This window comes from Scardinius erythrophthalmus (genome assembly GCF_964197995.2).
Source record: "Scardinius erythrophthalmus genome assembly, chromosome: 19".
Taxonomy (NCBI): domain Eukaryota; kingdom Metazoa; phylum Chordata; class Actinopteri; order Cypriniformes; family Leuciscidae; genus Scardinius; species Scardinius erythrophthalmus.
The window spans coordinates 23,333,092-23,347,335 of record NC_138239.1 but is presented as its reverse complement, the minus strand read 5'-3'; the positions used below and the strand labels follow the sequence as shown (position 1 = coordinate 23,347,335).

The 14,244-nt window shown below is 41.0% G+C and overlaps 2 protein-coding genes across 4 annotated transcripts in view; one reads left to right on the top strand and one right to left on the bottom strand.

Annotated features, from left to right (window-relative positions):
* The window catches only part of bach2a (BTB and CNC homology 1, basic leucine zipper transcription factor 2a), a 28,359-nt gene extending 17,965 nt beyond the window's left edge, over positions 1-10,394 (top strand). For 2 of the 3 annotated variants that reach the window (XM_081347127.1, XM_081347128.1), the window contains exons 3-5: positions 2,564-3,982; positions 8,640-8,846; positions 8,951-9,495. In XM_081347127.1, the coding sequence (XP_081203253.1) occupies positions 2,564-3,982; positions 8,640-8,846; positions 8,951-9,379 (2,055 nt within the window). In that variant the 3' untranslated portion in view covers positions 9,380-9,495. Of the gene's footprint in view, positions 1-2,563; positions 3,983-8,639; positions 8,847-8,950 lie in introns of all 3 variants that reach the window. The other variant, XM_081347126.1, reaches the window with a different exon arrangement.
* Positions 10,395-11,831: 1,437 nt separating this feature from the next.
* On the bottom strand, positions 11,832-13,575 carry gja10a (gap junction protein alpha 10 a; the record flags this gene model as incomplete). The annotated part of the gene is made up of 2 exons (XM_081347137.1): positions 11,832-11,870; positions 12,196-13,575. 2 exons carry the CDS (start codon positions 13,573-13,575, stop codon positions 11,832-11,834), a joined length of 1,419 nt encoding a protein of 472 aa, XP_081203263.1.
* Positions 13,576-14,244: the final 669 nt, after the last annotated feature.

Here is a 14,244-nt window from a genome sequence, read left to right as displayed (position 1 = left end):
TCGGTGTCCCTGGTATCGTTGACGAAAAATTTACGGGGGCCCCAGCGCGGGGGGGGAAGTGGCCCCCGGGGACCAAACAAAATTTTTCCGTAAAAGTCTAGTAGACCAACATACCATAAAAATTTCTTCATCCTCGTGCCACGGTTCAGGTAGTTATTTAGGAAAAACTGCATTTTTTTGGGTTTGGGGGGAGTGGCCCCCGGGGACCAAACGAAATTTTTCCGTAGAAGTCTAGTGGGGCTACTTGCCCATCAAATTTCATGTTTCCCCGGTGCTTCGGTGTCCCTGGTATCGTTGACGAAAGATTTACGGGGGCCCCAGCGCGGGGGGGTAAGTGGCCCCCAGGGACCAAACGAAATTTTTCCGTAAAAGTCTAGTAGACCAACATACCATAAAAATGTCTTCATCCTCGGTGCCACGGTTCAGGTAGTTATTTAGGAAAAACTGCATTTTTTGGGGGTTTGGGGGGGCCCAGCGCGGGGGGGGGAGTGGCCCCCGGGGACCAAACGAAATTTTTCCTTAGAAGTCTAGTGGGGCTACATGCCCACCAAATTTCATGTTCCCCGGTGCTTCGGTGTCCCTGGTATCGTTGACGAAAAATTTACGGGGGCCCCAGCGCGGGGGGGGGGGGAGTGGCCCCCGGGGACCAAACAAAATTTTTCCGTAAAAGTCTAGTAGACCAACATACCATAAAAATTTCTTCATCCTCGGTGCCACGGTTCAGGTAGTTATTTAGGAAAAACTGAATTTTTTTGGGTTTGGGGGGGCCCAACGCGGGGGGGAGTGGCTCCCGGGGACCAAACAAAATTTTTCCGTAGAAGTCTAGTGGGGCTACATGCCCACCAAATTTCATGTTCCCCGGTGCTTCGGTGTCCCTGGTATCGTTGACGAAAAATTTACGGGGTTCCCAGCGCGGGGGGGGAAGTGGCCCCCGGGGACCAAACGAAATTTTTCCGTAAAAGTCTAGTAGACCAACATACCATAAAAATGTCTTCATCCTCGGTGCCACGGTTCAGGTAGTTATTTAGGAAAAACTGCATTTTTTGGGGTTTGGGGGGGCCCAGCGCGGGGGGGGAGTGGCCCCCGGGGACCAAACGAAATTTTTCCTTAGAAGTCTAGTGGGGCTACATGTCCACCAAATTTCATGTTCCCCGGTGCTTCGGTGTCCCTGGTATCGTTGACGAAAAATTTACGGGGGCCCCAGCGCGGGGGGGGGGAAGTGGCCCCCGGGGACCAAACGAAATTTTTCCGTAAAAGTCTAGTAGACCAACATACCATAAAAATTTCTTCATCCTCGGTGCCACGGTTCAGGTAGTTATTTAGGAAAAACTGCATTTTTTGGGGTTTGGGGGGGCCCAGCGCGGGGGGGGGAGTGGCCCCCGGGGACCAAACGAAATTTTTCCTTAGAAGTCTAGTGGGGCTACATGCCCACCAAATTTCATGTTCCCCGGTGCTTCGGTGTCCCTGGTATCGTTGCCGAAAAATTTACGGGGGCCCCAGCGCGGGGGGGGAAGTGGCCCCCGGGGACCAAACGAAATTTTTCCGTAAAAGTCTAGTAGACCAACATACCATAAAAATTTCTTCATCCTCGGTGCCACGGTTCAGGTAGTTATTTAGGAAAAACTGCATTTTTTGGGGTTTGGGGGGGCTCAGCGCGGGGGGGGGAGTGGCCCCCGGGGACCAAACGAAATTTTTCCTTAGAAGTCTAGTGGGGCTACATGCCCACCAAATTTCATGTTCCCCGGTGCTTCGGTGTCCCTGGTATCGTTGACGAAAAATTTACGGGGGCCCCAGCGCGGGGGGGGAAGTGGCCCCCGGGGACCAAACGAAATTTTTCCGTAAAAGTCTAGTAGACCAACATACCATAAAAATTTCTTCATCCTCGGTGCCACGGTTCAGGTAGTTATTTAGGAAAAACTGCATTTTTTGGGGTTTGGGGGGGCCCAGCGCGGGGGGGGAGTGGCCCCCGGGGACCAAACGAAATTTTTCCTTAGAAGTCTAGTGGGGCTACAAGCCCACCAAATTTCATGTTCCCCGGTGCTTCGGTGTCCCTGGTATCGTTGACGAAAAATTCAGTAAGGTGACGGAAAAAAAAAAAAAAACAACTTTGACAATCCCTATATGACCGCTTTCGCTAGCTACGCTAGCGGCGGTCATAATAACAGTTAAATCTAATCTTTAGCAAATCTCAAAATTAACTTCTATTTTTCATACTGTACATTAGAATGTTATGATGACGAAGTTCATGTTTGCATTTAAAATCATTTTAGATTTTTGTGTTCTTTTTCATTTATTGTTTTAGACAATGTAGTATTAAAAAATATGTCTGCCATTAATTAGAAATAACATTGCATCTCTATTACTTTAAGGTCTTAAAGGTAAAACAGCATTTTGTAATTCTAAGGATCATAAAGAGGGTGAAGAATGTGTGGAAATGATGGCAGGAAACCTTGAGTAACAATATAAGTGGTCTTTGGGGAACAAATAAAATGTTACAAAAGTGTCTCTTTTGATTAAAATACTACTGAGGACCATGAAATATTGTATTGTTTTCTTTCTATAGATCACGGAGAAAGGCTTTGCCCCGCTGTTGCAGTTTGCTTACACAGCCAAGCTGCTACTCAACAGGGACAACATCCAGGATGTCATGTGCTGTGCAGAATTCCTGGGGATGCACAACCTCGAAGACTCCTGCTTCCACTTCCTACAGGCCCAGATGAAAGGTGAGATTGATGGCATGCACACCAGCCAGAGTCCCCCATCAGAGGACGTAAACGTGCGACCGAGTGACTCCAAACCTCCACTGTTCGGATCAAGGCTGCACCCTGAAACTGAGCAATTGAAAGTCACCGACAACCTCCATCTTCCAACCTTCGACCTCCCTCGTTATCCCAAATATAGAAAGTACCATCAGGTTCATGCTAAGCACAACTCAACCACCTCCTCACACAGCAGTACCTCAAGCTTTCTTGGCTCCTTGCAGGATACCGTCACCAGCAGCAATGCCCGGGGCCTGGATCTTTCAAAGGTGAAGGCAGAGCCAGCCAGTGGAGAAGTCTGTATACCACTAGAATTGTGTGAGTTGGAGCAGGATGGTCTGGGTAGGGGTAAAGGTTGTGAGATAGAGATGGACATGGAAATGGAGTTTGATGGAAGGCAACTTAGTTCAACACCTACTGAATTGCCTGTGAGCAAAAGTTCACCAGTGTGCCTACGCTCCCTTGTTAAAAAGGAAGTCACTTCTTCTAATCATTATCTTACCACTGATCTGCAACCTGCCAGCAAAACCTCTCCGTTTCGAGAACAAGAAGTTGCTCCTGGTGACTTCCAAAAGAATTATCAGGCTTTTGTTGGGGGACTTGATGTGATGTCTTCAAAGAAGGCTGAGAAATTAACTGATGGGGTGTCGTTTTCCTTCGAGAGGATCTGTTCGCAGGAAGCTGAACAGGAGAGTGACCGAAAAAGCGTCATCTTTTCCTCTCGGACCTCCCACCATCTGGTGGCACCTGCACACTCTTATCCGGGTGAGAGCTGTTTGGGACAGGAAACCCCGGAAGACCTATGGGCAGGTTCCAGCCAGTCATTCCCCTGCTCCCAAACACTGTCCCCTACTTCTGTCTCCCAAGAGCCCCCGTTGCCCTACCGCCGGCACCTAAAGAGCAGCTGTCCTGTGCCCATTAAAATGTGTCCCCGCTCGTCTCGTGCCGAAATTCACATCAGAACCTCCAGCTCTTGCTCTTCCTACTCCTACGCTGAGGATGGCAGTGGAGGATCTCCCTCCAGCCTGCCCCAGTTTGAGCTCTCTACCTCTCCTTGTTCCACCATGGCACGATGCCTGGCGCTCGAACACCGGGAGCATAGCACGTCGGGGACACCAAAGATCAAGTGCGAGAAGTCTTATGACACTAATTCCAGTGATGAATCTGGATCTTTTTCTGATGGAGATAGCGAATTGTTTCCCACCAAAGAGCGCAGTCAAGAGGTTGGTATACACTTTGGAAAAATTTGTTTCACTTCATTGATTCTTTTTTTATTTATAACATATTTTTATTGGAAAACTTGGAGGCTAACAAGAAATATTTTATTATATTTTAACTACTCTCCCCACCCACCCTCAGCATCCAAAAAATCAATTACACAGGTAAATAAGTTATTATACAAAGGCTTTTTTTCCAGAAAATGTAAAATAAGATCCCACATTTTATGGTAGTCTTTTAGTTTGCCCTTTATATACGGTAGGTTATTCTTTCCAATGCAATACAATGTGACAGATCTTTCAACCATTGATCAATGGATGGACCTTCTATGTTCTTCCAGTAAAATGCTACTAAACCTCTTACAAGAACTTTACAAATGCCAATAACTTTAGTGTGATAACCTGATAATGATAAACTTACAGGAACCCAAAGCACATATTTCAGGGGTCATTAGAATTGGTTTTGAGATAATTGAGGATATTAGTGGTGTCACTTTTGCCAGAATCGCTTTGTTGATTCTGTTTTCCAAATAATTAACAATAAATAGAATTTAAAACTTGTGGTGTAGTAGCACAATTAATCAAAATAAAACCAAATATATTTAATGTTTGTAACATTGCAATCACAATTTGTATCAGAAATAACGCAATTAGATTTTTTTTTTCATTCCCAAAAATTATGCAACCTTGTTGCAGTGGTTAGCGCACTTGCTGTCTACATTTGAGCTTTTGATAGGCACAAATGCAAATCTAATGCTTAATCCCATTAAAAAGCAAAATCTTCATGAATAAATACGAAAAATGTAATCATTGCAAAACATTCCCACATGATTCCCCAGCTTCTGAGATTGAGAATAAACCTGCAGGAACTTGGCAAACACTGGAGGGTTGCCATGGCAATAAGCTCTGAGCCATTCTTGTTCCTTAGGTCTCAATGACATAATTGTTCCTCCTCCTGACAACACTGACACATTGCCAGTTCAAGAATCTGTGTATGATAATTTGCTGTCTCATTCAAATCTCGTTTGATTTTTGAGGACCCAATTTGTCAGTTTACAAGTGACTACAGAGATAATGCATTTTTATGGGATTCTCAGATATATCCCAGATATTTACACAGCAGCATTATGAAACTGATAGCTTCAGATTCTACAATCTTATTGGATGACCTTTCTAAGCCACTGCAAAATGGCTGATACTGTATATTCACAGCTGTGACCAACAATTAGCTCTATATTAATGTGCCAAGTTTCTGCATTCCCAAAAATCTATAAAACAAGATAAATTTACTTAAAGCCAAACTGAATAAGATATACAAGTACTGCAAGATACATAATCAGATTACTGATTTCAAGGAATGAATAAAGTAATTAAATCTAACCGATGTGATTAGAACGTTCAGCGCACCAAACAGACTATATAAATTGACAATGTATTTTATTCATATCAGATACACATTGTGCAGGTTTGGTAACTATAAAATTGACTATTTCTTCTCCCAATTTTTATTTTATTTTGATGGCTGCAACAGACTCCAAAAAAGTTGGGACAGAGGCACTTTTTTTCACATCACCTTTCCTTTAATTACACTTCTTAAATGTTTATCAATTGAGGATACTAATTGTTGCAGTTTTGAATGAGGATGTTTTGCCCAATCTTGCCTGATATAAGACGGCTGCTCAACAGTCCGTGGTCATACATTTTCAATAGGAGACAGATCTGGACTGCAGGCAGGCAGTCAAGCACATCCCTTCTAGGGTGTAGAGTGTCTAGAAACCACTCTGTTGTAGCACGTGCAGAATGAGGCCTGGCATTGTCTTGCTTCCCGGGAAAGATGTCTCCACATCAGTGTTACCTTCACACATATGCAAGTCTCACATGCCGTTTGCACTGATGCATCCCCATATAATGACAGATGTTTGCTTTTGCATCAGTCATTGATGAAAGTCCCTTTCATCTTTGGGACTGAGAACTTGATGTCCGTTTTTTCACAAACACAAGTTGAAACGTGGACTCATCTGACCACAGCGCACATTTCCACTGTCTTTTAGACTCGGGCCCAGAGAACTCGGCAGCATCTCTGCATTGAACAGATGTTTCTCCTTGCGTAACAGAGATTTTAGTTGCACTTCTTAATGCAGTGGCAGACTGTGTTAAGTGGCAATAGTTTTCCAAAGTACTCCCAAGCACATGTTGCTTTATTTGACAATGGTTTCTCATGTAATGTGCGGGACTCTGAGGTCACGCACATTCAACAGAGGCTTCCTGCATTTCCCTATGCGGACTGAGATTTCTCTGGATTCCCTGAATCTTTTCACAATAATATGTATGGTAGATGATGAAAGACCTAAATACTTTGCAATCTTGCATTGAGAAATGTGATTTTTAAATTGTTTGGCAATTCTCTCTTGATATTTGGCACAAAGTGGTGAGCCGTGACCCATCTTTGCATGCAAACACTGAGTCTTTGGTGGATGCTTATTTTATACCAAAACACGTTACCTTCACCTATTACTAGTTTTTTTGCTAATTGTGGACTGTTTCAAAGCGGTTTAACTTGGATATTCTATAATCTTTTCACTTTTATTTGACCTCTGTCCCAACTTTTTTGGAGTGTGTTGTACATAATACAATTAATTTGGCCAGTGAAAACATTGGAATTGTTTTCTTTGTACTTTTATCAGTTAAATAAAGAGAATCAACAAATCGCAGATTCTTGATTTTATTACATTTTACAGATATATATAAATTACTGCACTGGCAGATAGATTTTTTTACATAGAAATAAAGTGCAAGGAAGATTGCAAGGTGCAGGAAGAGTGCAAGGTGCGCAAAACTTTTTCGGGTTTAACCCTTCATCAGTGCCATGTTTCTTCATGGTGCGGTCATTTACAAGCTTATTACCGTAATCAATATACCCATATAAAATTAATTACATGAATATCCTACATAATCATACATATACTGTACATTATAACAATCATCTACTGTATTCAAAACTTTGAAAATACTAAAGATATGACCATAAATATTCTTGTTTTCATTATTGAATATCACGAAAAAAGTACCATTTATAATATCAATACAAGAGTCACATAATTGGACATTGAAATGCATAATGGTTACATGATTTTTATTATATATCTCACTGTGTAAATCGACAGATGCACATTGCAACATTTATAGAAAACAATTGAGAGATAATTCCTCATTCATGTCCAAAGATTCCGGCATATTATATTGATTATGGTAATAAGCTTGTAAATGACCGCAGGTGTATGCTTGGAAACACATGACACTGATGAAGGTTTGAACCCGAAAACAGTTTGTGCACTTTTGCACTTTATTTGGCCTCTGGACAATACAATCTTGTGAGCTTTTGGGACAATTTTCTGATTTTCAATCATTAAAAAAAAAAAAAAAATCCACTAGTAGGACAAAATAAAGATATGTTCTCTGAAAACAAGTCTTAATGTCTTAAGGAGTGTTGCTTTTTAAGTAAATTTATCAAGTTTGGGGTGTTATTAGATTTTTTTTTAACTGGGAAATGATTTATTATCATAAATAATAATTAATTATTAATAATTTCCAATAACAATAAATGTCAACTATTTTATTATTGTAAGAATACAATAGTACATGTCCAAAACACTGATAATACCATGCTACTATTTGATGTTTTTTTATTTTTATTATTAGTCACAAATAAAAGGAAAATGAGGTTAAAACAAAATGCAAAATTTCAGCCCAATATAGTGTAGAAATCTCTGCCGAAACAATCTTTCTATAGCCGTCTTTATTCTGCCCTTCACTCAAAGCTCCCAGCTGCAGGTCCCCAGACAGAAGTGGGGCAGCGGCCCCCAGGCTCCCATCTGATGATGGGCCGCTTCACCTCACTGGCTAACAGATGAGCCCTACTTCACAGTACGAGTGTCTTCTCCCAGAAATGACCTGACTTCAGAGAGAAGGAGAGGAGAAAACATGCCTGTGCTGCTGGAAGCCTAATCTGTCATTCTAGCCTTATTACAGAGCTCTCTGTAGTAGAGTGGTTAAATATAGACCTCCATTTTACACAGACTGAGCAGTGGCACAAGGTCACAGCAGAGAGAGGGAGTATTCGTCATGGTGAACACTATGACGGACTCCCTCGGCAGTGTTATACATGTTAATATGCTGACATTCCTTCTTATTATCAGTGCTGAAAACAGTGGCGCTACTTAATATTTTCTGGAAACCGACCCCGTTTTTTTTTCAGTAAAATCTTACTGACCCCAAAACTTTTGAGTGGTAGTGTACCTACCTAAAATCTATTTTGACACAAAGAATCTGATATCGAATAATTTCATCGTCATTTAGCCTATGTGAAAATCTTTCAAGAATTTTACTAATAACTAATATATATTCTGATATTCTTCATGATAATTTCTTCCTAAAATTTTGTTTTTTATTTGAGTTTAAGTTTGCTCATTTTAGCCGACGAGGCCTTTACTATCAGTGCTCTGAACAAAAAATCATACAGGTTAGATGGCAGTGTCATCTAGTGGTGAAGCAACATATACTCTGTAACCTGTTTTGTAATTTGTTTATATTTGCTTTTTCTTGTATGTTAAGTAGCATATGTTGCAATAAATGCATCTAACTATAATGCTCTGTACACTTGCAGGTGAAACTGCCTTTCTCAGTCGACCAGATCACAGAGCTTCCACGCAACGACTTTCAGCTGATGATAAAGATGCATAAACTGACCACGGATCAGCTAGACTTCATCCACGACATGAGGCGCCGAGGTAAAAACCGCGTCGCAGCTCAGCGCTGCAGGAAAAGAAAGCTGGACTGCATCCAGAACCTGGAGCGTGAGATTCACAAACTGGTAGGCAACACCAGAAACAACCCTACAGTGTTTGCTTGCGCACACCACCAGAATCTCGATTTTTCTGTCCACCTTCATTACCGCGTGTGCTTCTCCTCCATTAGGTCTGCGAGAGACAGAAGCTCCTAACCGAACGTAGCCATTTGAAGACCTGCATGGGGGAGCTGTGGGAAAACTTCTCCTTTCTGTCTCAGGAGGTCTGCAGGGAGGAACAACGGAGTCCGGATCAGTCTCTATCTCTGTATAATCTACAACAAGACCCAGTTTTATCCGGTTCAACCGGTACAGACTTTAGAATCTCTCCCAGTCCCACCAGTATAGACATCACCCTCACCTCACATGGCAACGTGGTGTCGTCCCCTGACTGTCACACCATAGCTGAACCTTCACACCCACACCTTAGAGTGGACCGAGAGGCTGTGCCGCCCCAGGACACTGAACCCTCCCAGACGGGCAGCTCAAGTGTGACATTTGATTTTTGCCAGGAAATGACCGTGAAGTGTACGACAGAAGAGCTCCCTGAGAGGAACTGAGTCTGGTAAACTGCATTTTTATCTGTAGTATTTGTTCAATACATGTAAATGTTACTTTTTTATTTTCTTTTTTGCTAATGTTGTTTTATATTTTTCTTTTTTTAAATTTATTTTTAGGGAACTGTTCTGTTTTCATGGTGCACCTTATGTGTTTTTGCTTGTGTGTGCACATGGATGTGTTCTCATACATACTGTATAGGATGCTAAAATAATTTCTTGGTTTAATATCACTTTCCTTTCATTCATATATACAGTTCTCAGATTTATCTCAGGAATTTCAAACTTAGTTTTTGGTGGCAAGGCAACTTCAAATCAAGCAGAATATGCAAATATAATATTGAGTGTTTGAAAGTTGTTTGTACCTATTGTGCATTCAAGCATTCCTAATGTGCATAAAGAAAAAAACGAAATTGAATAACAGAGAAACTAAACAGATTCTCACCTGAATTTGCAAGAAGCCAAGCAATCTGTTTTTCAGCACTGAGAAATGAACATCTGATCTCTTTCTTTCTCTGCAAAATGTCAGAATAGATCATAAAGCAATCCAGTCAGGATTGACGATTAGCTGCCTATATATGATTGTCCCCTCAAATATTTTGTGATGGAGCACCATTTGATACGGTCCAGAGTTTTTCTACAGATTTTTTCGAAGCTCAGTTTTCTAGACTGTTAACATGTTTGATAAGGGATGTCTGTTGTATATAAAACTCTCATTAGTAAAACTCTCATTAATAAATTAACCATTCTGACCTTGTACATTTTGGCAGCTCACATTTAGATCTCTCTGATCTGTTTTGATTCCTTAAGGGCGTTACGCACATTATCCTTTTGCTGTTGTCAGATATCAAAGCAAATCAATATTATTTTTCTCTCTTATGTTTGGGTTATATATTTTAAGTGGGGTGGACCTTTATCATTTTGTAAATGTTAACAAATGTGTAAACTTAACCACGCTCTTACTTATTTTCCTGGTCCTAATGTTTTTACCATTAAAAGATTCCCATACATTCCCTTCAATTCAGTGTAATTCTAAAACTTTTACATGTTTGATTTAATAACATGAGGTGAAAGTTCAAGCCTTAAGGTGACAACAGTTGGAAAAATCTCATTGCTGCATTACATTGTTGTTGCTTTAAGTGACTCGCATTTATATCGTCACAATACTATAGTTCAAAGGTTAGATGGGGTATATGTTTTAATTAAGTATATTTACTTGAATTTATTGTGAACTGCATGACTTTAATGAGAGATAAGACATGATTAAAGCTGATTTTTTTTTTATATATTTTGTTCAAAAAATGATCGATCGATCTGATCGAACATGTCACATGTTAGCTTAAGTCTGTATTGGGCAAAAATCAAATAGATTTGGCCTTTAAAAAATCTCATATTGTCATGTGGGTTCATTTGTGCACCATAAACAACGACACTCAAATAATTGACTGTCAAGAATTCAAATATGACTTCATAATGTTTACAAATTACCAGATAAAATTTTATATATATATATAATATATATATATATATATTCTCATGACCTTTGAATTTGGATAAAGCATTTTATCGTGGCTTTGTTATATGATGCATCACAGTTGAATAGTTGTAATAAGGGCAAATATGAATCTTCATTATTAGTTTACATGCAGTAGGGAGAGTTTTGGACATTCACAGATCTACCTGTAAAATTGATATACCTCTCGTCTCGCAGAACTGGTTTACAACCTTTTTAAAAGACGTTTTACAATCATTTCTTTTATGTATATTTTGTATGTATTGTACATATTCTGTTTATAGTTACAGGTTTTGTGGGATTCTTTGAAAACATTTTTTTTTTTTTGCTTTCTCTTGTTAATCAAATCTTGAAAAGTTGTGACCTCAATGTTCATAATCTGTATTTGTTACATTCTTGAATGTGTCCACATTGAATTTGTCTACTAGGATATTAAATAAATTGCCAAGCATGTTTTATGCAGATTGAATGCATTTTGCATCATTTGCTCTGAGGAGTATAATATTTGCATGATCGGTATTCACCCTGAATTCAAACACAAACACTTTTGGAAATAAGAAAACTTTTATTTTCTTCATAATTTTATGTAAGAATCCATCAGCTTGCATCACATTTTATGGATGTAAGCTAAATGATTTAAAAATGTTCTTTTTTTGCCAGCTGTCTGAAGGTCTGAAGCTTTTATAAAGATGCACAGATGTCTTTTGGCTTCCATAATTAGACATGGAAAATAATTACACAATGCTTTACTGGTAAATTAAGGTGCTTACAATAAAAAAAAAAATGAATGGTATAAAACAGCACTGTTTATACCACAATAAAGCTGTGTTAAACCAGTGCTTTCCGAGCAGAGCAGACCAGAGTAAAACCATTTGTCGCTGATATCTCCATTCATTTCTGCTCATGAACGGCCTTGTTACATTCCTGTTGTCCTTCTCACTTTCACTTTTTCATGATGGAAGAGATATCCAAGAATACACTCTGTAAAAAAAGGACATTTTTTATATCAGTAAACAAATTAGGCACACATTTGAAAAATAATAATGTACAATTTATTATTGAGAATGATATTCATTATTATTGTTTTTTAGTGGATGATTTTTAGAATTTACTCAATTTCTTAATAGTTTCAACAGATTTTTTTTTTTTTTTTTGGTAATAACCACAAAATCAATCAATTGTACTGTTACAAAATAAATATGTAAATGGCATACATATATGCACAAAAAGTCATTCTGGATAAGAAAGCTTTTATATGCCTCTATATGACCAGCAGAGTGGTTGTGTGTCATTTGCGTCTACTTGCCATAGACATCCGTCGTCCACCCCCTGGTGGTGGGTTCATGGGCAGGTCGTTGAGGGAGCCCAGCTCGGACTCCGAACTCCTAGTGGAGGGACAGGACGGACTGCCGGACATGCTGTCCGAGGGCATACGGGCCATGAAACTGGCTTTTCTGTTTGGTGGACAAAAGTCACTCTCGGAGGACTCTAAAGCATCGCCCCCCAGGTCCGGCAAGCGGCTGGGCCTGTGCAGAGCGTTTCGAAGGCAGGCTGGTATTTCGGTATGACCCGAGTTAAAAGGCCTAACGTCCCTCTCTGATCCGTTACAGCTCCCTAGATGCTGGTCTCTGTTTTCCCGGTCCTCTAGCATCTCCATGGATGCCTGGGAGTGCAGTTCATGGATCATTCCCTGGCTGGGCTGGCGCATTTGGCGGGGTTGTTGGGTTATGCAGGACACCGGGAGGGTGGCCGCAGCGAAATTGTTGTGCCGCAGTATGTCGCTGCTCGAGCCGACGCAAGCGCTGTTTAAGAACAGCGGTGGGTCCATTTGCCCCTGCGGGATAAAAGTTTTCAACTGCGGGTTTTTGTGAGGCGACAAGTCCGTCATCACACACAGTTGCTGAATAGTCGAATGCTTGGGTTTGTAAAGACTGTCGTCCTCGACAAACTGGAGACCGCTTAGAGTCTGTTTAATTTTTTTCACCCCCAGGTGGGATATTTCCAAAAGGTTCAGGAACAACGAACCCCCTGCAATGACAATCATGAAAACCATGAAGATAGTCTTCTCCGTCGGCCTGGAGATGTAACAGTCCACGCTGTTCGGGCAAGGCACCCTCTCGCACTTGTACAAAGGATCCAGTCCCATGCCATATAAGATATACTGCCCCACAATGAACGCCACTTCCACCACTGATCTGGTAAGGATATGAATAATATATGTACGTAGCAAGGAGCCCCTCAGAGGAGCCTTCTTCACTTTCTTCTGCTCTTCTAGCTTCCTCAGTTCCTTCTCCAACTTCTTGTGCTCATCCAAGAGGGGTGCCGTCTCTTCCAGCTCGGCTCTTAGCTGGATTTTCCTCCTGTGCCTTTCTTTCTCCAAAGCCCTCAGCCTGTACAGAGCATGTCCCATGTACACCAGCGAAGGCGAGGAAACGAAAATGATCTGCAGTACCCAAAAGCGAATAAGCGATATCGGGAAAGCCTGGTCGTAGCAGACGTTCTTGCATCCCGGCTGATCCGTGTTGCAGATGAATTCGCTTTGCTCGTCCACCCAAACGTCCTCGGCCGCCACGCCGAGAACTAACATCCGGAATATGAACAGGATGGTCAGCCAGATTTTACCCACGATGGTGGAGTGAATATGAACCTCCTCTAAAATGCCCCCCAACAAGTTCCAGTCCCCCATCTTCACCGCAACATGTTCGTGCTTAGTATGAGACAAAAAAATATGAGGTTAGCCTACCGTTCAAGTTGGTCTATATTTTTTCTGCATTTATCTATTAGCCGTCATGCATGAGGCTTTTTGCATGGATCCGACATACAAAGGAAGGATGTTTGACATAAATCACAATTCTAAAAGACATGCACATGCAACAGCAAACTGGTCGTATTTAATTTAGCACAAAGTGATAGTTCAAAATGACATAACTAAGCGAATCAAAACATTATTTGCAAATCCAATCTAAAATGCACTTACATTTCAGTGGGATTTGCTGTCAAGTTTCCTTGGTATATAAACAAGCATGTTTTCCCCAACGAGGAAAATCATTCCTTCATTTTACAGCCATGGAGTTTGCACATTAAAACGCAGCCAGTCTCTCCGCATAATGTCGGCTACAGTGAATGTTCCCCACAGTTGTTGCATGCAGCGAGTTCACAGGATTTAGAAATTGATCAGAAACTGACAGGACAATGCCCCATGGCAGATCTTATCAAGCAATTGCTGAAAACAGCACCCCCACACACATAAAAAGTTGCCCGCGATGCCAACCAACCGAATGTCCCTCATGCAGTCAGTCAATACAATGTTCTGCCACACAAAATTTCATGATATTGCTCTCTAGTGAGCCATATT